At 44.5% G+C, this 26889-nt stretch overlaps 1 protein-coding gene across 1 annotated transcript; it reads right to left on the bottom strand.

Moving 5' to 3' along the window:
* Positions 1-8377: 8377 nt before the first annotated feature.
* LOC140197292 (leucine-rich repeat-containing protein 55-like) lies at positions 8378-18667 on the bottom strand. Its single transcript, XM_072257230.1, has 2 exons — positions 18073-18667; positions 8378-8613 (listed from the first exon to the last, which is right to left on the bottom strand). Exons 1-2 carry the CDS (start codon positions 18665-18667, stop codon positions 8378-8380), a joined length of 831 nt encoding a protein of 276 aa, XP_072113331.1.
* Between the last annotated feature and the right edge of the window lie 8222 nt (positions 18668-26889).

The raw sequence follows: 26889 nt of genomic DNA, 5'->3' as shown, positions 1-26889 counted from the left end.
GAACAGAATTAGACCATTTGGCCCATCGAGTCTTTTCTGCCATTTCAGTCTGGCTGATCCACTTTCCGTCTCAGCCCCAATCTCCTACCTTCTCACTAATCAAGAACCTATCAACCTCTGCCTTAATTATGCCCAATGACGGCCTCCACAGCTGTCTGTGGCAATGAGTTCCATAGATCCACCGCCCTTTGGCTAAAGAAATTCCTCCTCGTCTCCATTCTCAATGGATATCCCCTATTCTGAGGCTGTGCCTTCTCGTCTTAGACTTCCCCCACTATAAGAAACATCCTCTCTCCATCCAAGCTACTGAGGCCTTTCAACGTTCGATAGGTTTCATTGAGGTAACCTTAAAAAGGAAGAGAGAATTGGACAAAACCTCACTTAGTGAAGGGATTAGATATTTTGAATGTTTGAGGATCTAAGAGCTTTGAAGTCGATAGTGTGAACAGGTAGGGTCAAATGCCATTTTGGTAGACATACAAAAGATCAAAAGGGTATTTAGGCGGATAGGAGTCAAGGGTAAGATACAAAAAAATGTCAATGAATATTGAATCAAATTGTATGGATAGGGTCAAAGGACATTTAAGATGGTCAAAGGTTATTTTGGGAAATAGTCAACAAAGAGTTAAGGCGCATTGAGAGTGGGAATAGATATCAGGGTACTTGATGGCTACAGCTTGGCCTCCATTAATTGGTGAAGTTGTATTGTTTTGTGCCACGGAATTAGCCCCCTGAGCCCTTCGGTTGAGACTCAAACTTTGGTTTAAGTTCAACGGTTCTCCTGTGCCAGATTCAGGGAGGAACTCTTCAAAGTTCAAGTTCAAAGTCAATTTATTGTGAAAGTACATATACATTACCCTGAGATTCATTTTCTTGCACACATAGTCAATAAATCCATTGAATAATAACCACAATAGAATCAATGAAAGATGGCGCCAACATGGGCATTCAGTGTGCAAACGACAACAAACTGTTCAAATACACAAAGAAAGAAAGGATGATAATAAATAAATAAACAATAACTAAATAAATAACTCTTGTAGAAGACCAACCAGCTCATCAACTTTTGTCAAGAAGGGGGGCTATCAAGTGCTGGCTCGGGTCCAGGTAGGCCGTGATGCACTTTGTTGCTAAGGCAACTAGGAATAGTTGATAAATCCCAGACCTGGGAGGCAGAGCTGAATGGAGTTGTTATCACTGCTTAAGACAGCTCATGCGATTTCTCTAATTCTGGACTCTGCCCATCTCCAGTTTTTATTTTTTTTTGATTTAGAGACACAGCACGGTAACAGACCCATCCGGCCTAACGAGCCTGTGCTGCCCAATTACACCCATGTGACCAATAGCACAATGCCATCACTGTTCAGAGTGCCAGAGTTCAGATTTCAGTTCCCAGAGCCCTCTGTAAGGAGTTTGTATGTTCTTCCCGTGACTGTGTGGGTTCCCTCTGGGTGCTCTGGATTCCTCCCACAGTCCAAAGACATACTGGTTATTAGGTTAATTGGTCATTGTAAATTGTCCCATGATTAGGCTAGTGTTAAATAAATGGGTTGCTTTGCAGTACGGCTCATTGGACTGGGAGAGCCTGTCCCATGTTGTATCTCTAAATAAATAAATAGACAAACAAACATATCTAACCTGTACATCTTTGAGATATAGGAGGAAACTGGAGCACCCAGACACAACCCATGCGGTCACAGGACAAATCAGCAAACTCCTTACAGACAGCGGTAGAATCGAACCTGGGTCATCGGTACTGTAATAGTGTTGCACTAACCTACTATACGGCCACCGATAAAAGAATCTTCAGCTGCTTGGACCACCCAGCTCATGGTTTTTAATCCATAAGACCACCTGCCCCTCTAGTCCCTTTGTGCTCCCCACCCACAGGGAATTTTTAACCACACTGAAGATGTTACATCAATGAAGCTAGGTGTTGCAGCTAGAATTCTTTGTACCTTGGTCCTATTGTTTATCCAGTCCTCAGACACTTGGGACATCATATTGCAGCTGCACAATACATTGCTAAGGTCACATTTGGGTAACTGTGTACAGCTGTGGTCACCTGCTATAGGCAGGACATCACTGAATAGTAGAGGGTGCAATAAAGATTCTAGAGGATGTTTCTGGGACTGGAGGTCCTAAGTTATAAGGAGAGACTAAGTAGGCTGTGATTGTTTCCCCTGGAGAGCATAGGAGGCCAAGGGGTGACCTTATAGAGCAGAGGTTCCCAGTCTGGGTTCTGTGGACCCCTTGCTTAATGATATCGGTCCATGGCATAAAAAGAGTCGGGAACCCCTATTATGGAGGTTTACTGAATCATCAAGGGCATACATTAGGTGCACTGTATCTTTGGTTGTTTGTCAGTCTTTATGTAGTTTTCCATTGATTGGATTGTATTTCTTTGTTCTACTATGAGTGCCTGCAAGAAAATGAATCACAGGGTAGCATGTGGTGACGTACACGGACTTTGATAATAAATTTATTTTCAACTTTGCACCGCCGGTGTCTTTTCTCCCCAAGGTTGGAGAGTCTTAAACAGAGGGCATAGGTTTAAGGAGAGAGGAGAAACACTTAAAACAGATACACTGAGCAACGTTTTCACACAGAGGATGGTGCGTATATAGAATGCGCTGCCAGAGGCAGATCCAATTGCAAAAATAAAAATACATTTGGACAGGTGCGTAGACAGGACCAAATGGGGAAATGGTACAATCTCAGGTCGATATGTTAGTCAGCATTGATGGGTTGGGCTGAAGGTCCTGCTTCCATGCATGACTCCTGGGGCTTATTATCTCTCTAAGACCAATCATCAGCACACCTTAGGCAAGCACCACATTTCACCAAATGTTTTGATGTACATTAGATAAATAAATGAATCTGCAACAAAGCTAATGATCTTGTTTTAACAGAGCTGTTTGGCCTAATTACACAGAAGAATGTCATCCTGCCCACAGTGTTCATGATGGCTTCCAGGGAGAAATTCCATAATTCCTACCTGACACGCACTTACAATAAAACTCCCATATTCCGCTATCAGACTGTTGGTAAATACAGATGTTTCTGCAGCTGCCTCACTGGAAGGTAGAGCATAAGACATAAGAACAGAATTAGATCATTCGGCCCATCGAGGCTGTTCTGCCTTTCCCTCAAAGCTGATTTATTTTCTCTCTCAACCCCATTCTCCCTGTAAACTTTAACTCCACTTTCAATATATCTAATGACTTGGCCTCCACAGCCGTCTGTGGCAATGAATTCCACAGATTCACCCCTCTCTGGCTAAAGAAATTCTCCTCATCTCTGTTCTAAAGGGACATCCTTGTGTTCTGAGGCCACAGCCTCCATTCCTAGACTCTCCCACTATAGGAAAATTCTCTCCATATCCACTCTATCTAGGCCTTTCAATATTCGATAGGTTTCAATGAGATTCCCCTTATTCTTCTACATTCCAGTGAGTACAGGCCCAGAGACATCAAACACCTCTCATATGCTAACCCTTTCATTTCCAGGGACATTCTGGTGAATCTCCTCTGGATCCAAGTGCAGTTTGACCAATACCTTATAAAGCCTTTACATTATATCCTTGCTTTTATATTCTAATCCTCTGGAAATGAATGATAACATCATATTTGCCTTCCTCACCACCAAATCCACCTGCAAGTCAATCTTCAAGGATTCTTGCACTAAGACTTTCAATTTGTTTCCCATTTGGAAAATAGTCTACACCTTTATTCCTTCTACCAAAATGTGTGATCATTCACATTTTCCACATCTGTGCCCATTCTCTTAATTTATCTAAGTCATTCTGCAGACTACCTGTCCCTCCACCTATCTTTGTATCATCTGCACACTTGGCCACAAAGCCATAAATTCCATCGTCCAAATCATGACATGATCTAACGTGAAAAGAAGTGGTCCCAACTTCTTTTGATTCCCACACTCCTCTTAAAACACTGGGGATTCCTTCTAACGCTCTGAACAAATTTATTGTGGAAGAAATTCTGAATAAAGGGTTAAAATATCTGAGTTGTTAACACCCTGCACCTTCCTTTAATTTGCAACCTGCCTAGTGCTGATCTTGGTGCATATCACAGCAGCAAGGTGGAGACAGTGAAGTTCGTAGATTGTAGGGAGAACCCTGTGGGCTGTCAGATGTCTGACAATTAAAAAGTATGTCTGGATTTCTTTCATCTGTCTGGTTCTAATATATAAAATAAATTACACTCTTGTACTTTAATGACTTACTATATCTAAAGATTTAATGAACCTACTTTATATCATAAATAAAGACTCACCACTTAGCCTGGGTTCTCAGCACGTTTGCAATAACCTATCTTAGCTTGAAGGATTTTGGAAAAACCTGCCTCGGTGTGTTTGGGCAGAAGAGACTGTCTCTGGCATTTTCATGGGCATTGATGAAACACACAGGATTGATTTTTTTTAACTGACTGATGTAATTGCCTTTCTCTGTGCATCACAGTATAAAAAGGCTGTGACTATTGTTCTCTGGAAGACCTGACGATCACTCCATTAGCGAGTCATTCTTCTCTTACTCATGAATAAAGGTATTCTCTAGTCACTTCGATGCCCATGTCCACTTTATTAGTAATCAACTTTAATTGAATTTTCTTAGCAAATTTATTTCCCTAACGCTCATCCTGGCTCTGTTCCCCAATTCTTTATAAGCTCACCAGAGCTGTTTCCCATATCCCTTATAAATTCAAAGAAGCCCCATTTCAGACATTTAGACATGGTGTGAATGTGCACCCATGTATGATGTTATGGTAATTCTTGCACTACCATCTTATCAGTGTGAACTTGTAAACCTTGTAATTTTTGACTTCTAAATCTTGTACATCTTATGTTTAAGCTAACTTATTTTTTATTCTTTCTTACTTCAATTCTTATATTTGTATATCTGTGCACTTGTAATGCTATGGTGACACTGTCATTTCCCTTGGGATCAATAAAGTATCTATCTATCTATTTCTCTTCATAGACTCATTAGGGCCCTGTTCACTCCACTCCTTATAAACTCGCCCAGGCCTTGCTTCCAGATTCCTTTTAAACTCACACTCAGTGTCAGCAAGAGTGAATTGTTTGTGGACTTCAGGAAGGGCAAGTCAGGAGAACACACACAAGTGGGGAAAGAGGGGGAACTTCTTCATTCAGAGGGTGGTGAGAGTGTGGGATGAGCTCCAATGCAAGGGGTGCAAGCGAGCCCCATTTCAATGTTGAAGGGAAGTTTGGATAGGTATGTGGGTGGTATGGGTATGGAGGGCTATGGTCCCGGTGCAGGTTGATGGGATTATGCAGTTTCAATGGTTCAGCCTGGACTAGATGGTTTGAAGGGCCTTTTTGTGTGCTGTACTTTTCTATGACTGAATCCTCACTGTGGGGGGGGGGGGGTCACTGGAGGAAAGAATGAGCAGCTTTAAATTTCTGGGTGTTGACATCTCAGAAGGTCTATCCTTATTCAATCATGACCAAGACATACCAGTGGCTTACTTCATTGGGAGTATGAGGGGATTTAGACTCACAAAAGACTCTCACAAATTTCTCCTGATCCATGGTGGGGATGCTTCAGACTAGCTGCATCACAGCCTGGTAAGGTGGCTCCAATGCACAGATCACAGGAGTTTGCAGAGGGCTGTAGGATCAGCCAGTTCCATCACGGGCACCACACTCCCTGTTATCCACGATGTCTTCAGGAGGCAGTGCCTCAAGAAGGCGGCGTCCATCTGAATCAGGATCAGGGTTAATATCGCTGGCATATGTTATAACACTTGTTGGCTTTTTTGGCCGCAGTACATTGCAATACTTAATAATAAAAATTGTAAATTATGGTTCAAGTATATAATAGTTAAATTAAGTAAGTCATGCAAAAAAAAAAGTAGTGAGGTAGTGTTCAGGTGTTCAATGTTCATTCAGGAATCTGAAAGCAGATGGCAGAGGGGAAGAAGCAGTTCCTGAATCGCTGAGTTTGTCCTTCAGGCTCCTGTACCTCCTCCCTGATGGTAGCAATGAGAAGAGGGCATGTCCTGGGTGATAGGGGTTCTTACTGATGGATGCCAGCTTTTTGAGACATTTCTCCTTGGAGATGTCCTGGATACTGCAAAGGCTAGTGCCCATGACTAAGTTTACAAGCCTCTGCAGCTTGCTTCGATCCTATGCATTGTCCACACTCTCTCCCACCCCCCATACCAGACGGTGATGCAGCCAGTTAGAATGCACTCCGCTGTAGAAATTTGTGAGTGTCTTTGATGACCTACCAAATCTCCTCAAACTCCAAACGAAATATAGCCTCTGTCATGCTGTCCGAATTGTGATATTATGTTGTTACTTTGCAAACCACTGGTTAGATCACACTTGGAGTATCATGTATAGTTCTGGTCACTGGACTATAGGAAGGGTATAATTACACAATGGAGAAGATGCAGAGGAGCCTTTTTGAAGGCATCGCTCCTTGAAGATGTTTTGAGCCATGCCCTCTTTACATTACTACCATCAGCAAGGAGGTACAAGAATCAGAAGACCTACATTCAACTAATTAGGATGTATGATCAGGTTTCCAAACAGCCCATGAACCCCTGAACACTATCTCACTTTTGCAGTGCTGATTTTTGTAACTTATTGTAATTCGATGTCTTACACTGTACTGTTGCTGCAAAACAACAAATTTCACAACATACAGTATGCCAATTAGAATAAACGTGATTCTGATTCTCACTCTGATAAATAAACTCGCAGGAGCCCCATTTCCCACACTCCCTATAAACTCACTTGGATCCTGTTCCCACTTTCCTTTTAACTCAATTGGCCCTGTTCTGCATGCTCTATCTAAACTTACCAATGTTCACTCTAAACCTTACTAGACGCCACACAAAAACACTGGAGGAACTCAACCAATGTTCACTGTAAACCTTATTAGATGCTCTAAACACAAAATGCTGGAGGAACTCAGCAGGTCAGGCAACATCTTTTGGAAATTAATAAACAGTCGATGTTTTGGCCCAAGACTCTTCTACAGACCTGTATTAACGACACTGTGTAACATCTTTAAAAAAGGTGAACTAAATGTATTTTGAAATGTTAACAGGAATAATATCCAATACCCTAGAAAATCTGATAGCCCGTCACCACCACATTCCAGAGGTGATGGATTATTTAGAGTTAACTGTGCTCTCTCTCTCTCTCACACACACACACACACACACAATTTTATTGTTCCTGCCAGTAATCTAGGGATTAGGAATACACTAGGGATACTCTATATCAGCCAATTGTTTCCAATAGTCTCAAAGGTACAAAGCTTCTATATATATACATAATATTTAAAAACCAGACTAAAATTGTATCCCTATGCTGTTTTAACAATGCCTTGTTTTTAATAAGGTCTCACCTGTCAAGAATAATTAGATGATTATGTAGTTTTTCTCTACCAATCGGCACCAATGAGTTGGACAGTTCAGATTCAGTCATCTTACACCTAACAATGGTAGCTCACAATGTACACAGGAGTCACATACCTGCAGAAAACACCCCTTAAACATTATTAAACTGCCCTGTTTTGTGATCAGGGTAAGGAGTAGGCTCTGTGGAGCAAAAACACCTGCCAGTCCCCCTGCTGCATGCAATAAAGTTCAGAAATCCCACATGCTCAAATGAAAGGCCTCTGCATTCCTGTGCAACCGAGAACCATTTACGTCGATGGCAGACTGTCTTCCTGCTCACTGACATTAAATACGTCTGAAGAACCTCTTCTTAGGTGGTACACGGCGGAAAAGGACGATGGCAGAATCTTCAGCCTCATCGTCTTCACCCCGTTTTGAAAAGCTGTCAGGTCCACGCAGTTTGCAGATCGGAGTCCCAGTTAGAGCAGACTTTAGTCGCTGCCATTCCCCACTCGTCAATCTTTCATACAATGGCGGTCCCACCAGTTGCCATTAACAGGGGAAGTTGAGAATAGCTGGGTTTCCAGTTTCGCACTGAAATTTGAGATCGGATATTCACTCCCTCCTCCAGAGTGGTGGAAACTGTTTTTGCAATGAAAGTGACCCCCAAATCCAAACAGACATGGTTTCTTCAAATCGACAGCTCTTGACAAATCTTCCTCGGAATCCTCACCACCCAGAATCACTCCCAAAGTTTCTGAAAGGGAAGGTTGGCACCTTGCGAAGCCTCGCATCGGCTTTTCTGTGGCTTTGTGGTTGAAATATCACCTCCCCGTTCCTCCTGCTCATGCTCATGCCTCCTGCAGGCAAAGTTAAAGGGTGGGAGGTGTAGGTGAAGGGGCGATGGCGAGCCAACTAGGAGGAGTCAAAATCCCTTTTTCCGTTCTAGAAGTTGTAATCACAGGCGGACTTCCTGGCCCAGGTTACATCTCTTCCTCTTCGCTGGCCTTGCTCCAGCGGTGGCAACAGTTAGCCGTTATTCCCAGCAGGAAGTTCATGGCAACCGATGCAATTGACACAGCGAAACCCACAAAGGCGATGAAAAGGTAGTCGTCCAGACTCAGCGAGAATCGACAGGCCTTGAAGCTCTCTTCAGTCAGGGTGAAAAGAGGAGTGCCTTTGACCTGCCCCGGGGCGGCGCAGATGACTTCCCTGGAATCTGGCACAAGAAAGACACAACAGGTTACCAAAGGTAAGCTGGATGGAGCGTAAGGAGGAGTTTTTTTTGGTGCTCGGGTGGAATTATAGTACGGTGGATAGAGTAGTTGCCTCACAACCACAGATACCCGGGTTCAATCCCAAGCTCTGATGGTTTGTATGTGTGTGGGAATGTGAGTGAAAAAAACATAATTAGTATAAGATAGATCGTTTATGGTCAACACAGACTCAGGGGGGCCGAAAGGCCTGTGCTGTTTGAACTTTGATGACCTTCCCATAATCTAACCTTGACAAGTCAGGTTATGTGGACTGAGGGTTGGCCTAGCAGCTTTCATTTCAGGGTGAGGTATTGCATTTTGGGCAATCAAACCAGGATAGGACTTATTCAGTGAATGGTAAGGCCACTAGGGAGTGGTATGGAACACAGGGACTTAGGAGTACAAGTGCATAGTTCATTAAAAGCAATATCACAAGTAGACAGTTTAGATCAAAGTTCAAAGTTAAAAGTAAATTTTGTTATCAAAGTACATATACAACTTTGAGATTCATTTTTTGTGGGCATACTCAATAAATCTATAGAATAATAACCATAACAGAATCAATGAAAGACCACCCAACTAGTTCAACCAATCAGGTCATCTGAGTACGGAAGTTGGGAAGTTATAACACAGTTATATAAGACGCTGGCAAGGCCACACTTTTGGTCATCTTATTACAGGAAGGATGTACTTAAACAAGGAAGAGTTGAAGAAAAGATTTACTGGGATGTTGCTGGGACTTGGGGGCCAGAGTGACAAGGTGAGGTTATGTGGACTAGTACTTTATTCCCTGGAATGTAGGAGATTGAAAGGTGACCTGACAGAGGTATAGAAGTGTGACAACCATAGACTCTGCTGTGGTATTTATGCGCTGGCAGACTGTGCAACAGGTTCAGCAAGCTTGCTCATGAGTATGCATGTTCTAGCTAATTATTATTTCATTATGGTGGTATTTAACTCCCTTCTTTTCATTTTAGTCTTGTGGAGACTTGACCAAAAGCACAGCAACATTTACACTCCGGGCTTACCCTCATCCTTGTCCAGGAAAGAGGACTATGGTTTTGACAGACGCTGGAAAGGAGCAGTATTCATTTAGTATTTAGTTATTACTTCCATCCGCAGTGTTGCCATTAACTTTCACATTGAAATTTTAGTTAACAGCCCTGTTGGCCTAGTATTTATTGTTTTTCTTTTCCTTTAATCTCTGCAACAGTTCTCATTAAAGCCAGTGAACTGTCGACCGCTTCAGTGTCTTTCCCTCTCTCCACATTTGGGCCATATCTGAATGTTGTGTCAATAAGATCATGAGGGTCATAGACAGGGTGAAAGCATGTAGTGTTTTTCCCATGGAGGGGCTGCTAAAACCAAGAGGACATAGGTTAAAGGTCAGAGGAGAGAGATTTAAAAGGGACATTAGGTGTGACGTGTGTTTGCAACAAGCTGCCATATATAATATTTGAGGTGGGCACATTGGCAATGTATAAAAGCCACCTAGAGAGGTATATGGAGAGGAGAGGAGAGGTGCAAACAGATGGGACTAGCTCACTGGCAACACAGTTAGCATGGATGTGTTGGGCCGAAAGGACTAATTCTGTGTGGTATGTGGAAGATTTCAGAGGTAGGTTTGTTACACAGAGAGGTAGGTGCGAGGATTGCGCTGCCAGGAATGGTAGTCCAGGCCAAATCAAGGTGTCAGGGTCCAAAACCCCAGAGCGTATTGAAGCAAATGAACCCAACATTTGGACGACAAGTTAGGTGCCGGGCCAAATTGAAAAGGACAAGGTGTTGGGGCCCAAGGTGAGCGATGGGCCGGTTCAGCTCACTGCTCTGCTGTGCGCTGAACTAAGAGTCTGTGGACAGACTTTCCCTGTGGACTTCAGTTCAGAAAGCTATTTGCTTGCATTTATTGTTCATTTTTCTCTGCACACTGGGTGTTTGACAGTTTTTTTATGGGTTCTTTTGGGTTTCTTTGTTTTGTGGCTGCCGGTTAGGAGACAGCTCTCAAGGTTGCATAATGTACACATACTGTGATCATCAATGTATTTTGAACTGCGAACTTTGGTAGAGACAGATACTGTATATCAGGGACATTTAAGATAGGCCATGAATGATAGAAAAACGGGGAGCTATGTGTGGGAGGGAGGGGTGTAGTGGGGTGGAGATACGTCTCTACCAAAGGAGGTGTAAGGCACTCCATCCCTCCGCTAGGCTGCAGGTCACCCCTGGGTAAGGTGTAGCACCTGCTTTGCTCCCTCCGGTCACGTGAAACCATGGGAGCAGGTGGTGGATGGTCGTACGAGCAGCCGGTGCAGATCACAAGTCCTGGTTATGTGACCACTGACGACAAGCAGACAATCTCTGAAGAGTATTGATAATGGCTGGGGTTACCCATCTTGTAAAGACACTGCCCAGAAGAAGACAATGGTAAACTACTTCTGTAGAAAATTTTGCCAAGAGCAATCATGGTCAAGAGGCCATGATCGCCCACGTCATACAACACAGCACAGAATGATGATGACGTCTGAGGGAAGGGTTACATTCATCTTAGGGTAAGTTAAAAGGTCGGCACAACATTGGGGGCCGAAGAGCCTGTGCTGTGCTGTAGTGTTGTGTGACTCTGTCACTCTAACCCTCCCCCAGTATCATTCACATCTGACAGGTCAATGTTTATAACAGCAGCCTGGGCTTAAATTAGCATTACAGCTGCAAAGACAGATGTGATCATTTATAATTTGCACGTCAACATCTGCACTGGAAAATGAATGGTCCCTGCGCATTTTCCCACTTGTACTTGAAGGTAATTACAGGAAACAAGCAGCACCAGCACAGATGCAGTACTGGAAGAAAACATCTGAGATCATAAAATTAGATGATCGGGACAAAAACAAAATATGGTAACGCATTTCAAAGTTACGTAGTTCAAACATAGCCTGGAGGTCAGGGGCTATTCGGGGGACTGTTCGGGGGGGGGGCGGGGGATGTCAATACCCAAGATCGAAGCCCTAGTGCCAAAGCCTGGAGGTTGGAGGTCTGTAGGCATGAGGACTGTCCTGGAGTTGGGGGCCAGTGGCTAGATTGGGAGTCAATACCAAAGATCAAAGCCCGAAGGCTAAGGCCTGTAGACCAGTAGGCCCGAGGACTGTCCTGGAGTTGGGGGACTGTCATCGGCTAGACCAGGGGTCAACACCGAAGATCAAAGCCCGAAGGCTGAAGCCTGTAGGCCTGTAGGCCCAAGGACTGTCCTGGAGTTGGAGGATTGTCCATGTGTGTGTATGTGTGGGCGGGAGGGAGGAACGGGGCTGATTTTGCTGTTGACCTTCTGTCACTTGTTGTGTTCTGTGTTGTTCTGCCGATCACGGTGGGTGTGCAACGTTGACGCCAGAATGTGCAGGGACACTTGCGGGCTGCCCCCAGTACACATTCCTGAGTGCGTTGGTTGTTAACGCAAACAACACGTTCACTGTATGTTTCAATGTACATGTGATGAACAGATCTGAAACATTTTTATAAAATGTATAATATTTATAAAATGTGGACCATTCATGTTACATGAGTGAGAGTGAAATTGAGAGAGACAGATGGATAAGAGAGCAAGAATTAGAGAAGGATGGAGTGAGAAGAAGTGAAAGAGAGGTCTAAATTTAGAACAGGTGAGAAAGACAGACTGAGAGAAGCAGAGGTGAGAGGAGGATGATAATAAATTGTGACAGAGATTGAAAAGTGACAGAGTGAAACAAGAGCTTAAGACCATAAGACATAGGAGCAGCATAAGGCAGCTTGGCTGATTAAGTCTGCGCTGCCATTCCATCACGGCTGATTTATTATTCTTTTCAACCCCATTCTCCTGCCTTCTCCCCATAACCCTTACTAATCAAGACACTATCAACCTCTGCTTTAAATATACCCAGTGACTTGGTCTCCACAGCTTTCTGTTCCAATAAATTCCACAGATTTACTACTCTCTGGCTAAAGAAATTCCTCCTCATCTCTGTTCTAAAGGGATATCCCCCTACTTTGAGGCTATGCCCTCTGGTTCTAAACTTCCCCACCATGAGAAACATCCTGTCCATGTCCACTCTATCTAGGCCTTTATAGGCTTCAATAAGGTTCCCCTCATTCTTCTAAATTCCCCCAAGTATGGGCCCAGAGCCACCTAACACTCCTCATACATTAACTCTTTCATTCCTGGAATCTTTTTTGTGAACCTCCTCTGGACGCTCTCCAATGCCAGCACATCTTGGGGCCCAAGACAGCCCACCATGTTCCAAATACGGTCTGACCAATGGCTTCTAAAGCCTTAGCATTACCACCTTGTATTTAATATTCTAGTCCCCTAGAAATGAGTAGGAGGAAGGAACATGGACGAGTGGAGTGAGAAAGGGAGGGAGAAACTGAGTGAAAGGGTGTTGTAGCCAAGCAGGAAGAAACAGGGGATGATAGAGAGAGGGAAAAGATGGGAATCAGCTTAGCAAGAGAAAGTGAAATGTTAAAAATGAAAGAGCAGTATACATACATTCAGTGACCACTTTATTAGGTAACACACACAAAATGCTGGAGGAACTCAGCAGGTCAGGCAGCATCTATGGAAATGAATAAACAGTCGATGTTACGGGCCAAGACCCTTCTTCAGGAAGGGTAAAAATACCTGATAAGATGACCACTGAGTGTGTGTTCATGGTCTTCTGCTGCTGTAGCCCATCCACTTCAAGGTTAGGCATGTTGTGCACCCAGAGATGCTCTTCTGCACACCACTGTTGTAATGCATGTTGACTGAGTTACTGTCACCTTCCTGTCAGCTTGAACCAATCTGCCATTCCCCTCTGACTACTCTCATTAACAAAAAAAAAAAATCACTCACGGAACTTCTGCCTACTGGATGTTTTTTGTTTCTCGCACCATTCTCTGTAATCTCTAGAGACTGTTGGGCATAAAAATCCCAGGTGATCAGCAGTTTTTGAGACACTGAAACCATCCTGTCTGGTACCAACAATCACATTTCTTCCCCATTCTGATGTTCGGTCTAAACGATAACTGAACCTCTTGACCATGTCCACATGCTTTTATGCATTGAGTTGCTGCCACATGATTGGCTGATCAGATATTTGCATTATTGAGTAGGTGTACAGGTGTACCTATTGAAGTGGCCACTGAGAGTATGTCAAACAAGTGAGGGAGAGAGAGAAAGAGAGTGTGAGTGAAAGAGAGTGGTGTAGAAATCAGAAGGAGAGTATAGGAAAGAATAAGAGAAAGATGGTGAGTGAGTGAGAGAGAGAGAGAAAAAGACATACTGCACTGAAACAGACCACTCGGCCCAACTTGTTCATGCTGACCAGTGTGTATCCTTATGCATTTAATCTTGCACCTGGAACTTGGTCCATAGCCCCCTTGTGCCTAAGTGATTCAGGTGGATTAGCTTCCCGAGAGAGAAAAAGCTAGAGAGTGTGGCTGTGTGTGGAAGAAATGAGAGATAGGCAGAGAAAGAGAAAAAAAGAGACTAACAGAAAATGAGAGAGAGAGAGACAGACAGAGAGAGTGATATGTTTCAGTGAGAAATAGAAAAACAGGATAAAAGACAAGAAACCAAATTATAGATAGTATAAGGAAACAGAGCCATAGAGTCACAGAAAAGTACAGCTCAGAAAAAGGCCCTTTGGCCCATCCAGTCCATGCCAAACCATTTAAACTGCCTAGTCTCATCAACCTGCACTGGGACCATAGCCCTCCATACCCCTCCCATCCATGTACCTATCCAAACTTCTCTTAAATGCTGAAATCGAGCTCCATGCACCATTTGCGCGGGCAGCTCGTTCCACACTCTCACCACCCCCTGAGTGAAAAAGTTTCCCCTCATGTTCCCCTTAAACCTTTCACCTTTCCCCCTTAACCCATGACCTCTGGTTGTAGTCCCACTCAACCTCAGTGGAAAAAGCCTGCTTGCATTTATCCTATGTGTACCCCTCATAATTTTGTATCCTGCTATCAAATCTCCCCTAAATCTTCTACATTCTAAGTGACTTAGATAAACAGAGACAAACAGTGAAAGACAGAGTGAGATTGTTTCACGCACTCACAGGAGCTGGGACCTGAGCATCAGATCTATGATCAATGTTCACTCACCGCTATACCAACTCCCTTTGAAGCTGCAATCCAGTGGTAAAGACATTAGCTGCTGGATCATGTCCAGAGGCAGCTAAATACTTGTCATGTTGCTGGAGTCACCTGTTCAGGGCAGTGGTCTCCTCTAGGTTAAGAAAAGCTGGTGGCAATTTTCAGATCAACAATCTGGTCTCAACCAAGAGAATTCAGGATCCTTGCCATCAAAATCACTGTTACTAAACTTTTAAACTTGAGGTAAATAAGATAATGGAACTTAAATATCCTTATTTGCTATAATGGAAATTGAGTTCATTAGTTCAGAGCTCTGGATTACTGGTGCATGACTTCAGCACGACATCAGAATCCCCTGTGTATATGACAGGGAAAGAGAAAGGGAGAGACAGAAATGGAAGGAAAGAGAGCAAAGGAACAGATAAGGGAGGAAAAGACAGAGAGAAAGAGGGTGAGAGAGACAATGGAAAGAGTGTAAGAGAATGGATAAAGGAAGACAGAGAGAAAGAGGGAGAGAGAAATGGAAGGAAAATGTGTGAGGGAATGGGTAAAGGAGGAAAAGACAACCAGAGATGGTAGGAAAGAGTGAGCGAATGAGTAAGGGAGGAAAAGACAGAGAGAGAGAAATGGAAGGAAAGAGACTGAGGGAATGGATAAGGGAGGAAAAGACAGAGAAAGAGAGAAATGGAAGGAAAGAAGAGGGAATGAGTAAGGGAGGAAAAGACAGAGAAAGAGAAATGGAAGGAAAGAAGAGAGAATGAGTAAGGGTGGAAAAGACAGAGAGAAATAGAAGGAAGGAGAGTGAGAGAATGAGTAAGGGAGGAAAAGACAGAGAGAGAGAGAGAAAAGTAAGGAAAGAGAATGAGGGAATGGGTAAGGGTGGAATATATATATAGAGAGAGAGAGAGAGAAAGAAATCAGAGGAAGGAATGTAGGGAAATGGAAAGGAGATGTGAAGAGGAAAGAATGAGAGAGAAATGTAAGGAAAGAGAGTGAGGAGATTAATAGGGGAGAAAATAGAGATAGAGAGAGAAACCAGGCATATGCAGTTCATCTCAGTTCCAGCGCTAGATTGAACTAGAATGGAGCAGAGCTGGTATGCCTGGACTCTTTTGATTTTGCGTGTTATGTTTGTGGTTTTTTTTGCTGATTGCAGCAGTTGTTTATTTTGTGCATTGGTGGGTTGGAGTGTGATATTTTTCTTTGAACATGTTCCATGGTGTTTCTTTTGTTTTGAGGCTATCTGTGGGAAGATGAATCTCAGGGTTGTATATTGCACACCTACCTTGATAATAAATGTACCTTGAGTCTTTGAACAGAGACAGAGGGAGAGAAGGAAAGAAATAAGAGAAAGAAGAAGAAAATAAAGAAAAGGTGTAAGCAACAAGACAGTGGCATAGCTAGCAACATATCTAACAGCTCCAGAGACCTCCTGACCTCCAGCAGAGAGTGAGTGTGTGTGTATTTCCCCCAGGTGCTCCAGTTCTCTCTGACATCTCAAAACCTTGCAGGTCGCTAAGTTAATGGTGTAAATTATCCCCTATAATGCAGACACAGCAGGTGATGGAAAATTAACAAGAATGTGAAGAGAATTGCTTACATGGAAAATATGTGTGAGGCTCAGTCATGGGATTGCTCTGTGAGCTAGCATTTCTCAGTGGGCTGAATAGACTCCCTTTCTGCTTTAGGGAATTATTGCATGGCAGATCTGACTTGAGGAACAGTACAATCTACTCCTGTTTCTACTACTTGTGTTTTTAATCAGGTACCATAGGTCACAATTACAAACGCAACAGAAAACATTAAACTAAAACAAAACCTGTTGTAAATCTGTAATTTAAATAAAAAACACAGAAAATACAAGGAACACTCTGCAGGCTGGTCAGCATCTATGGAGAAGAAAGCGCCAAAACTGAGAAAGAGAGGTGAACACAAATTGGATTTAAATTAAATTGTTAAGAGAGTGAGGAAGGAGAGATGGATAGGATAAAGGGAATATCTATGGTGGGGTGAGACCAGTATCACACTGTGGATAAATTGTGGACACTGAATTAATGCAGGATAGTTGGGGGGGCGGTGAAGGCAGTCAGAGAATGATAATACAAGTGAAGGGGTTTCTTCCTGTTACTTCCTTAGTTAATCTGTACTATAGGTCACTGTTTTTATAAACAGTTTCTTATTCAATCCAATAGTAATTTGAACAACTCCGTTCAATCTTAACTTAATCTACTCTACTCCAAGTCCCATGCTGGTGCATAACAAAGTACCTCCTCTCTGTTTCCATGTAGGAAATCCTCCTCTGTTCTTTCACAGAGTCCCAGTGTTTTTGCTAAAAATCCAACACCAAACCCATCATAGGAACCATGTTACATATCTAAAGACAGCAACTTTCACCCTGCCAAATGGGAAAATAAAGTGCAGGTACTGGGTTTTAAATAAATTTTAAATAAAATTCTCATATCATAATGGAAACCAAAAAAGCCACTGGACTGCAAACGTAACAGGTTTGTTAACGTTGTTCAGGCGAGGACAATAGACAATAGGTGCAGGAGTAGGCCATTCAGCCCTTCGAGCCAGCACCACCATTCACTGTGATCATGGCTGATCATCCACAATCAGTACCCTGTTCCTGCCTTCTCCTCATAGCCTTTCACTCCGCTATCTTTAAGAGCTCTATCTAACTCTTTATTGAAAGAATCCAGAGAATCCAGCACCTGATGCCCCGACTCATTCTGAGCTGACTCCAGGACCTCAGTTGAATCTTAAGTGCCTCCTCAGTTCAGGAGCAATAAGGGAAAAGCAGTAAATGCTGGCATTGTCACAGAGTCTGAGAATGAATGAAAGGAACTTTTACCCAGTCCCAGTAAATTACGAGGCACTTTACAGCCAGATCAGCGTGGCGGCTGTTACAGCACACAAGCTGTGCAGCCTGTGGAGGCACAGCAAGCTCCAAGGTAAATAAAATGTGACATCCACATAAGTGAGTGTGTAAGCGTGTCTGTGTGTGCATTAAGTAGGTTGTATGTATGTTTGTATGTGTAAGTGTGGATCTTTATGTAAGTGTATTTGTGTATCTATATGTGTGTCAGTGTCTGTGACACACTGTGTGCCATTATATTTGTGTAAGAGGCTGTGTCTATGTATAGTCTGTGGACATCTGTATATATTGAGTGTCTTTGTGCAAGTGTGCCTCTATGTATGTGTGATGTGTGTGTGTGTGTGTGTGTGTGTGTGTGTGTGTGTGTGTGTGTGTGTGTGTGTGTGTGTGTGTGTGTCTGTCTGAGTGTGCATGAGGCCCCTTGGCCATACCTTACCGGAGTTACACTGGTGGACATGTTTCAGGAGCCACTTCAGCAGAGGTTCCAGGGTGCAGCCGCAGAACCAGGGGTTGCCGGCCAGGCGGAGTGACACCGTGGATGGGAGGCTGTCCAGCAGCTGCTGGCTGATGGAGGTGAGCCCGTTGTGGCTGAGGTCCAGGTACTGAAGGCGAGCCAGGGGTGCGAACCCAATGACGGAGAGCCCGGGGTTGTGGCTGAGGGTGAGGGTGGCCAGGTTCTGGGTGGGCTCCAGCAGTTCGCGAGTCACCCGGCTGAGGTTGTTGTAACTCAGGTCCAAGTGCATCAGCTTCCTCAGGGGGACAAAGAGCCGGTCGGGCAGCTCACTCAGAGAGTTGTTGTGGAGGTCTAACACCAGCAGTTCAGAGTAACAGGAAAAGTAATCCAAAGGCAGGGACAGGAGTTTATTGTGAGCCATACTGAGGTTGGAAACGTCTAGAGGGAAGCCAGTGGGGGCCACGACCAGCCCTCTCTGGCTACAATCGGCTGTCTTCTTCCTGCAGTTACAAAATGCTGGACAGCTCCGAGCAAGTCTCTGAACCACGAGAATTAACAGCAAAGAGCTCGCATACATAATCCTGGCCTGGAAGTCGTTCCTTCTCCCTCCCTCTCTCTCTCCCTCCCTCTCTTTCTTTCCCTCTCTCTCTCTCTCTCTCTCTCTCTCCCTCTCTCCAGATCAGATGTAATGATAGTTGAGCTCTCTCCCGAAAGTACCGGGGGCGTTCCTCCCAGTCTCTTCCCGCCGCCCCTGGCATCCAAGGAAGAAAAATCCAGGGAATAGCATCTGCAAACGACAAGTGAACAAGCAGATTACAAGAGACCCCAAACTGCAAATCTAACCCCAGATACAGACAATTGCAGAATACCCCACTGCATTATATATATATATATATTTTTTTTAGCGTAAACCTGTGGATTTACAGCTATGTGTGCAATTGCAAAGGGCTTACCGAATATCTGGCTAAAGATAGAACAAGACAAAGGATTTTTTCTCTCTCTCTCATGCTCTCCAGTTTAAGAGCGACCGATCGCCTCCTGCTTCTTGCCGCTTTTTCCAGCCGCCCAGCGCTCACTTTGAACTGAGGCTTGGCTCCACAGACGGACGGGGAGACGGACAGGCAGACATGCGGAGACAAGACAAGGGCTCTGTTGTGTTTACAATGAAATTAAACTGTTTTCTCTCCCCATAGCTTCCAGTGACGTGAGGTTGTTGCCTAGCAACTGTCTCCACATCCCAAACCAAGTGTAGCAGGGAAGCACCATCATAATGAGTCACTCAGTAACCCAGCACAGAGGCAGGCCATTCAGCTCATGGGGGGGTGTGTTCTAACCCATTTACCTATTCCCCCAAAATTCCTATCGACACATCTACGCCTCCCCCCCCCCCACGAGATCCTACACCCCACCCACACACTGGGGCAAAATTTATAACTGCTAACTAACCCACTGTAAACTAAGAAATATGGTTTCTTAGAAGAATGCTAAAAATATCATATAGAGATAGGGTAACTAATGAGACAGTACTCCAATGTGCCCATACAAAAAGATCTTTACTGAGAACATTAAATGAGAGGAAACTTAAATTCCTGTGCCATGTCATCAGAAAGGGAGAAATAGAATGTCTTACATTACAAGGCCGTATGCCTGGGAAATGCTGTAGAGGAAGGCAAAGAAGAAAATATATAGACACTGTGAAGGAACTAACAGATCTAAGTGCGCGAGATATCATTGACACTGCACGAAATCGTTCGATGTGGAAAGCCATGATCATCCAAGCATGTAACACGCCAGACCAGGCACATGAAGAAGAAGAACTAACCCACTGACCCCGTATGTCACTGGGATGCAGGAAGAAACCCATACGGTCACAGGGGAGCTCGGTGCAAACTCCACATAGGCATTGCTAAAGATCAGGGTTGAACCTGGGCCTCTACCAGCCCAGCCCTGTCATCAGTGAGTCCAGAATTTGAGGCCTAGTGTTCGGTGAGCAGTGGGTACTGTCTGCGGCCTATGCTGAGGATTGAGGCCCGAAGGTTAATTGCAACTCCTGCCCATTGGTGGAGTTACCAAGCCTCCAGATTCCTGTGCGTTCATTGGGGGTGTCAAAGTCCCAGTCCCTGTGATTCCACGAGTCCGTTGGAGGCCAAAAATGGCCCTCTCCTGGAGTTAGAGGACAGTGTATGTGTGTGGGAGGGAGGGAGGAACAGGGCATGTTTTGTTGCTTGTTTAATTGTGTTGGGTGTAGCTCTGCCAAGCATTGTGGGCATGCCAAGTTGGCGGGCAATGTGTGGCGACAATTGTGGGTTGCCCCCAGCACATCCTTGGGTTGTGCTGGTTGTTATCGCAAACGGTGCATTTCACAAACAAAAGAGCATCTGCAGATGCTGGAAGTACAAGCCATGCACACAAAATGATGGAGGAACTCAGCAGGTCAGGCAGCATCTATGGACAGTCGACATTTCGGGCCGAGACCCTCTGGAAGGACTGGAGAGAAAAAGATGAAGAGGAGAGTTAAAAAGTGGGGGGAGGGGGAGGAAGAAACACAAGGTGATAGGTGATACAGGGAGGGGGAGGGGTGAAGTAAGGAGCTTAGAAGTTGATTGGTGAAAGAGATACAGGGCTGGAGAAGGGGGAGTCCGATAGGAGAGAACAGAAAGCCATGGAAGGAAGAAAAGTGGGGAGGAGCACCAGAGGGAGGCAGTGGGTGGGCAACGAGATAAGGTGAGAGAGGGAAAAGGGAATGAGGAATGGTGAAGGGGGGCATTACTGAAGTTCGTGAAATCGATGTTCATGCCATCAGGTTGGAGGCTATCCAGATGGAATATAAGGTGTTATTCCTCCAACTTGAGTGTGGCTTCATCATAACAGGCCATGGATAGACATTTTGGAATGGGAATAGGAAGTGGAATTAAAACCACTTTTTCTGGCGGAATCTCCCAGTGTAGGTGCTTGGCGAAGCGCTCTCCCAATCTACGTCGGGCCTCACTGGTGTACAGGAAGCCGCACTAGGAGCACTAGACAAAGTATATGACCCTAACAGACTCCCAGGTGAAGTATCACCTCACCTGGTCGGACTGTTTTGGGCCCTGAATGATAGTGAGGGAGGAGGTGTAGGGGCGTTTCACTGCATGTTTCGATGTACATGTGATAAGTTTGAATATTGAATCTACAGCTGGGTTTCCTACATTGCCAGTGGACAGAGAGCTGCATATCTGCCCTATTGGCTGTGGGACACTTTAGAAGTCACCCAAATGGTTCCTGCTGCCTATCACACACTCTACCTCCCCATCACAAACCGTCTGCCCGTTATCGTCCCTTTATCTGGTTCCACTCATCAGAAAACCAGAATCAGGTTTAATTTCACAAGCATATGTCATGAAATTTGTTGTCTGTGCGGCAGCAGTACAATGCAATACAGAATAATAGAGAAAAAAAATGTGAACTGCAGTAAGAATATATACACACACACACACACACACACACACACATGTATATATATATTAAGCAGTTACATTAAATAAGTAATGCAAAAACAGAAATAAAAAAATTAGTGAGGTAATGTCCATGGGTTCAATGTCCATTCAGAAATCGGGTGGCAGAAGGGAAGAAGCTGTTTCTGAATCACTGAGTGTGTGCCTTCGGGCTTCTGTACCTCCTCCCTGATGGTGACAATGAGAAGAGGGCATGTCCTGAGTGTTGGGGTCCTTAATGACAGACACCACCCTTATGAGGCATCGTTCCTTGAAGATGTCCTGGATACTGCAGAGGGTAGTGCCCATGATGGAGCTGGCTGAGTTTACAACTCTGCAGTTTATTTCGATCCTGTGTAGTAGCCCCCCCCCACCCCCATACCAGATGATGATACAGCCAGTTACAGTGCTCTCCACAGCACATCTGTAGAAATCCTTACTTATCAGATACCAGCTTCTGCAGCTTCTTGGCTCTTCACTTAACACCTCCCGACTTCTGTCTCTACCTCACACCCCCCCCCACCTGTCTGACTCCTTCTGCCCCTCTCTCCCCTTTTTTATCCGCACCAAAGACACACTGTCTCCCAACTCCACCCACACCCCTATCCCCTTGTTGGATCTGGAGATGAAATTGTCCAAAAGGTTCTTTGGAAGTCAAGAATGAGGAGCAAGTCTTGTGGCTGCTGCCATTTTATTATTCCTCGCAGAGGGCTCAGAAGTGGAGAGAGTGAACAATTTCAAGTTCCTGTGTGTCAATATCTGTGAGGTTCTAACCTGGACCCAGCATATCGATGCAGCTATAAAGAAGGCACGACCAGCAGCAATATTTCATTAGGTGTTTGAGGAGATTTGGTAGGTCATGAAAAAACACTCAGAAAATTCTGCAGCTGTGCTGTGGAGAGCATTCTAACTGGCTGCATCACTGTCTGGTATTGGTGGGTGGGGGGAGAGGGCTACTGCACAGGATTGAAACAAGCTGCAGAGAGTTGTAAAATTAGTCAACCCCATCATGGGTACTAGCCTTCTTGGAGCGATGTTTCAAAAAGGCAGCGTCCATCATCAAGGACCCCCATTACAGGACATGGCATCTTCTCATTGTTATGATCAGGAAGGAGGTACTGAAGATACACACTCAACAATTCAGGAACAGCTTCTTCCCCTCTGCCATCTGATTTCTGAATGGACATTGAACTTATGAACACTACCTCACTACTTTTTTAGTTTTTGCATTACTTATTTACTTTAACTATTTAACATATATATACACTTACTGTAATTCACAGTTTTTTCTCTCTATTGTGTATTGCACTGTACTGCTGCAAAGACAACAAATTTCACGACATATGCTGATGATACTAAACCTGATTCGGATTCTCTTTAGCCAGAGAGGGTGAATCTGTGGAATTCGTTGCCACAGGCGGCTGTGGAGGCCAAGTCACTGGGTATATTTAAGGCAGAGGTTGATAGGTTCTTGGTTAGCCAGGGTGTGAAGGGTTACAGGGAATAATGCAGGAGAACGAGGCTGAGGGGGAATATGGATCAGCCATGATGAAATTGTGGAGCAGACTTGATGGGCCAAATGGCCTAATTCTGTTTCTATACCTTTTGTCTAAATATGTGTGTGTGTATGTCTGATTCTGATATGGGTCTCTCTTGTAGAATGAGAGTGGGAAGGGGGTAGGGAGAGGGGAATCATGGTTGGGAAAAGGGGAAGGGAGAGGGGAGGGAGCAGGAAGTACCAGAGACATTCTGTAATGATCAATAAGCCAATTGTTTGGAATCAAATGATCTTGCCTGGTGTCTCAGGTCTGGGCATGCCTGCAACTCCCCCGCCCCCGGCACTCCTTCCCTGCCACCTGTCCCACACCCCTCCCATGGTGCTCCACCCTTGCCATTCCCAACAACATTTACTCGCACCAGATTTACGAACTCGCTCTCCACTCCATGTTGACAAATACAGTACTGTGCAAAAGTCTTAGTGAAGAAGAATATGTGCGCAAGACTTTGCACAGTACTGCACCTCTTGCGGCAGTTGGTAAAATTAGTGAACTGTCAGAACTGCAGGAAAAGTCATTGGCTGCAGTCTACCGTTGCTGCGGGACTTACTTATTCACTTATTTAGAAATAGAACACAGTAACAGGCCCTTCTGGGCCAACGAGCCCGCACCACCCAATTACACCCATGTGACCAATTACACCCATGTGACCAATTAACCCATGCGTCTTTGGACTGTGGGAGGAAACTGGAGCAGCCAGGGACCCCACAGCGTCACAGGGAGAACGTACAAACTCCTTACAGACAGTGGTGGGAATTGAACCCGGGTCATTGGCACTTAATAGCATTATGCTAACCACTAAGCTATTGTGCACTTGGGTGTGTCCAGGGCAAAAAAAGGCAGGAAAACCTGGACACTACCCACACTGCAAACTGCCTTTTCCAAAAGCTCCCTTCTGTTAAATGCTGTAGGCCTATTAAAACAAAAACTTCCCGCTGTCTTAAATGTTTCTTTCCCCATGCAATTAATCTGATGTTACTGCCCATTACACCACTGGCATTTCAGGCAGTAATGAAGATCCTCCATCTCTAGTGATGGTCATTGTGTTTTTGTGTCATCATAGCTTCCTCTCAGTTTTCACTACTGTCAGTCACGCAAGTGGAGACTCAGGAATACCGTCACATTCAGATATGGAAGGATTCTTCATTGCTGTTTCCGTAACAACTTTGTTTACCACTCTGGGTTTTTAGCCCTGAGCTGAACCCCCGAATCTGGAGGACCGATGGACCTCTCTTAGTCTGGCCTCTAACCTTTGACCTGTTTGGCATGGGTGACCCTACCAAGAGCCAAAGCATAAAGCCCTGACTCCAGCCAACATAGCTCTCCAGGTCATTGAGGCACGCAAGCCTCCAAACCTCGACAAGGTTGTGGTCCTCTTGAAGGAATTAATCTTTTGAATCATTCTAGTTAGCCTCCTCCATCATCACCTTCTATCTATCATCCTCTGTCACTGCTCTGCACTGTAAGCACTAAACCTCGTATAGTCATAGTCATGGTCATACTTTATTGATCCCGGGGGAAATTGGTTTTTGTTACAGTTGCACCATAAATAATTAAATTGTAGTAAAACCATAAATAGTTAAATAGTAATATGTAAATTATGCCAGGAAATAAGTCCAGGACCAGCCTATTGGCTCAGGGTGTCCGACTCTCCAAGGAAGGAGTTATAAAGTTTGATGGCCACAGGCAGGAATGACTTCCTATGATGCTCTGTGTTGCATCTCAGTGAAATGAGTCTCTGGCTGAATGTACTCCTGTGCCCAACCAGTACATTATGTAGTGGATGGGAGACATTGACCAAGATGGCATGCAACTTAGACAGCATCCTCTTTTCAGACACCACCGTGAGAGAGTCCAGTTCCATCCCCACAACATCACTGGCCTTACGAATGAGTTTGTTGATTCTGTTGGTGTCACTTACCATTGTAAGTACTTGCTGGTGTTTTTATGCATTTTATTCCATGTCCCTATTTTAATAACCAACTTTTTTTTTTATATAACTTAGAGATTTATTTAATGTTGCTTTTTGCTGCATGATATGCACTAGCCAATATACCGCAGCAAATTCCTAATACACTATTTGTAGAGTCTATGGCAAATAAAGTTGATTCTCGAGATTCTTCATAGATCAAAGTGTTGAGTACAGGAGTTGGGATGCTATGTTGAAGTTGTGACAGATGTTGTTGAGTCCAAATTTGGAGTACGGTGTGCAGTTCTGGTCACCTACGGACAGGAAAGATACCAATAAGATTGAAAGAATGCAGAGAAAGTTTACAAGGACATTGCCAGCACTTGAGGATCTGAGTTATAGGGAAAGATTGAATCGGTTAGGACTTAATTCCCTGGAGCGTAGGAGAATGAGAGGAGATCTTATGGAGATATACAAAATTATGAAGAGTATAGATTTGACTTCTTGCCAGTGTCGCCAACTGGAATGTCACGGAGATCGGACATCGATACAGCAGGTTTGGCTGTCAAAGGCCTCTGCGCTCGGGCAATCATTCTCTCCCTCTCTCTCGATCGGGGTGGGTTGGGAATCGGACAATTCTTGAGCCGAATGAACTCGAATAAGTGTCTCTTCATATTATAACATCAAAACCATGATCTGTTTCCTCTTGAGGAAAAGGTGACACCTCTCTGTCCCTTGTTAGTGAGTAAGAGAGCCTCTGGCACGTTGAAGGTTATGGACTGTAGTTTTTTTTTTGGACTGCAGATCATGGTCTCTTTGGGGGCTTTACTATTGCTTGGTGGGTGGGTGATGGGAGCAGATGCTTCCTGCTGGAACTAGTGGAGGGGGAGGGTTGATGCTTTGCTGCTGCTTGTGCGTGGGAGCGGCTTGGGCGGGCTTTGGAGTTCCAACGTTTTTTTCTGTCATTTATTCTTTGGGGTTTTTTTTCTGTTTTGTGGATGTCTGTGGAGAGTAAGAGTTTCAGGCTGTATAGTGTACACATCGTCTGATATTAAATGGAACCATTGAACCCCTAATAAGGTAAAAGGAAGCAGACTTTACCCACTGGGGTTGGCTGAGACTAGAACTAGAGGTTAATAGGTTCAGGGTGAAAGGTGAACTGTTTGGAGGGTAACCTGAGGGGGAACCTCTTCACCCGGAGGGTGGTGCAAGTGTGGAAGGAACTCCCAGTGGAAGTGATCCGTGCGGGTTCAATTGCAGCATTTAAGAGAAGCCTGGTTAGGTACATGGATGGGAGAGGTACATAGGTCTATGGTCACAACGCCTTACAGTTCCAGCCACCCAGGTTCAATTCCTGTCGCTGTCTATAAGGAGTTTGTATTTTCTTTGCATGACCATGTGGGTTCCCTCCCACAATCCAAAGTTGGTGGTGTAATTGGTAACTGTAAATTGTCCTGTGCATCACAGCTGCATCCCTGCCTGGTATGGCAACACCAATGTCTTTGAATGGAAAATCCAACAAAAGGTAGTGGATATGGCCCAGTCCATCACAGGTAAAGCCCTCCCTACCATTCAGCACATCTACATGAAATGTTGTCATGGAAGAGCAGCATCCATCTTCAGGGACCCCTACCACCCAGGCCAAGCTGTTTTCTCACTGCTGCCATCAGGTAGAAGATACGAGAGCCTCAGGACTCTCATCGCCAGGTTCAAGAACAGTTACTACCCCTCAACCATCAAGCTCTTGAATAGATGGAGAAATCTACACTTACTTGCCACATCATTGAAATGTCCCTACAATCAATGATCTCACTTTAAGGACTCTCTCTCATTATCTCATGTTCTCATTATTTATTGCTAT

The sequence above is a fragment of the Mobula birostris genome, chromosome 5, assembly GCF_030028105.1.
Source record: "Mobula birostris isolate sMobBir1 chromosome 5, sMobBir1.hap1, whole genome shotgun sequence".
NCBI classification, from domain to species: Eukaryota; Metazoa; Chordata; class Chondrichthyes; order Myliobatiformes; family Myliobatidae; genus Mobula; species Mobula birostris.
Note: the sequence above shows the minus strand (reverse complement) of the source record. Positions and strands in the feature narration are given on the sequence as shown.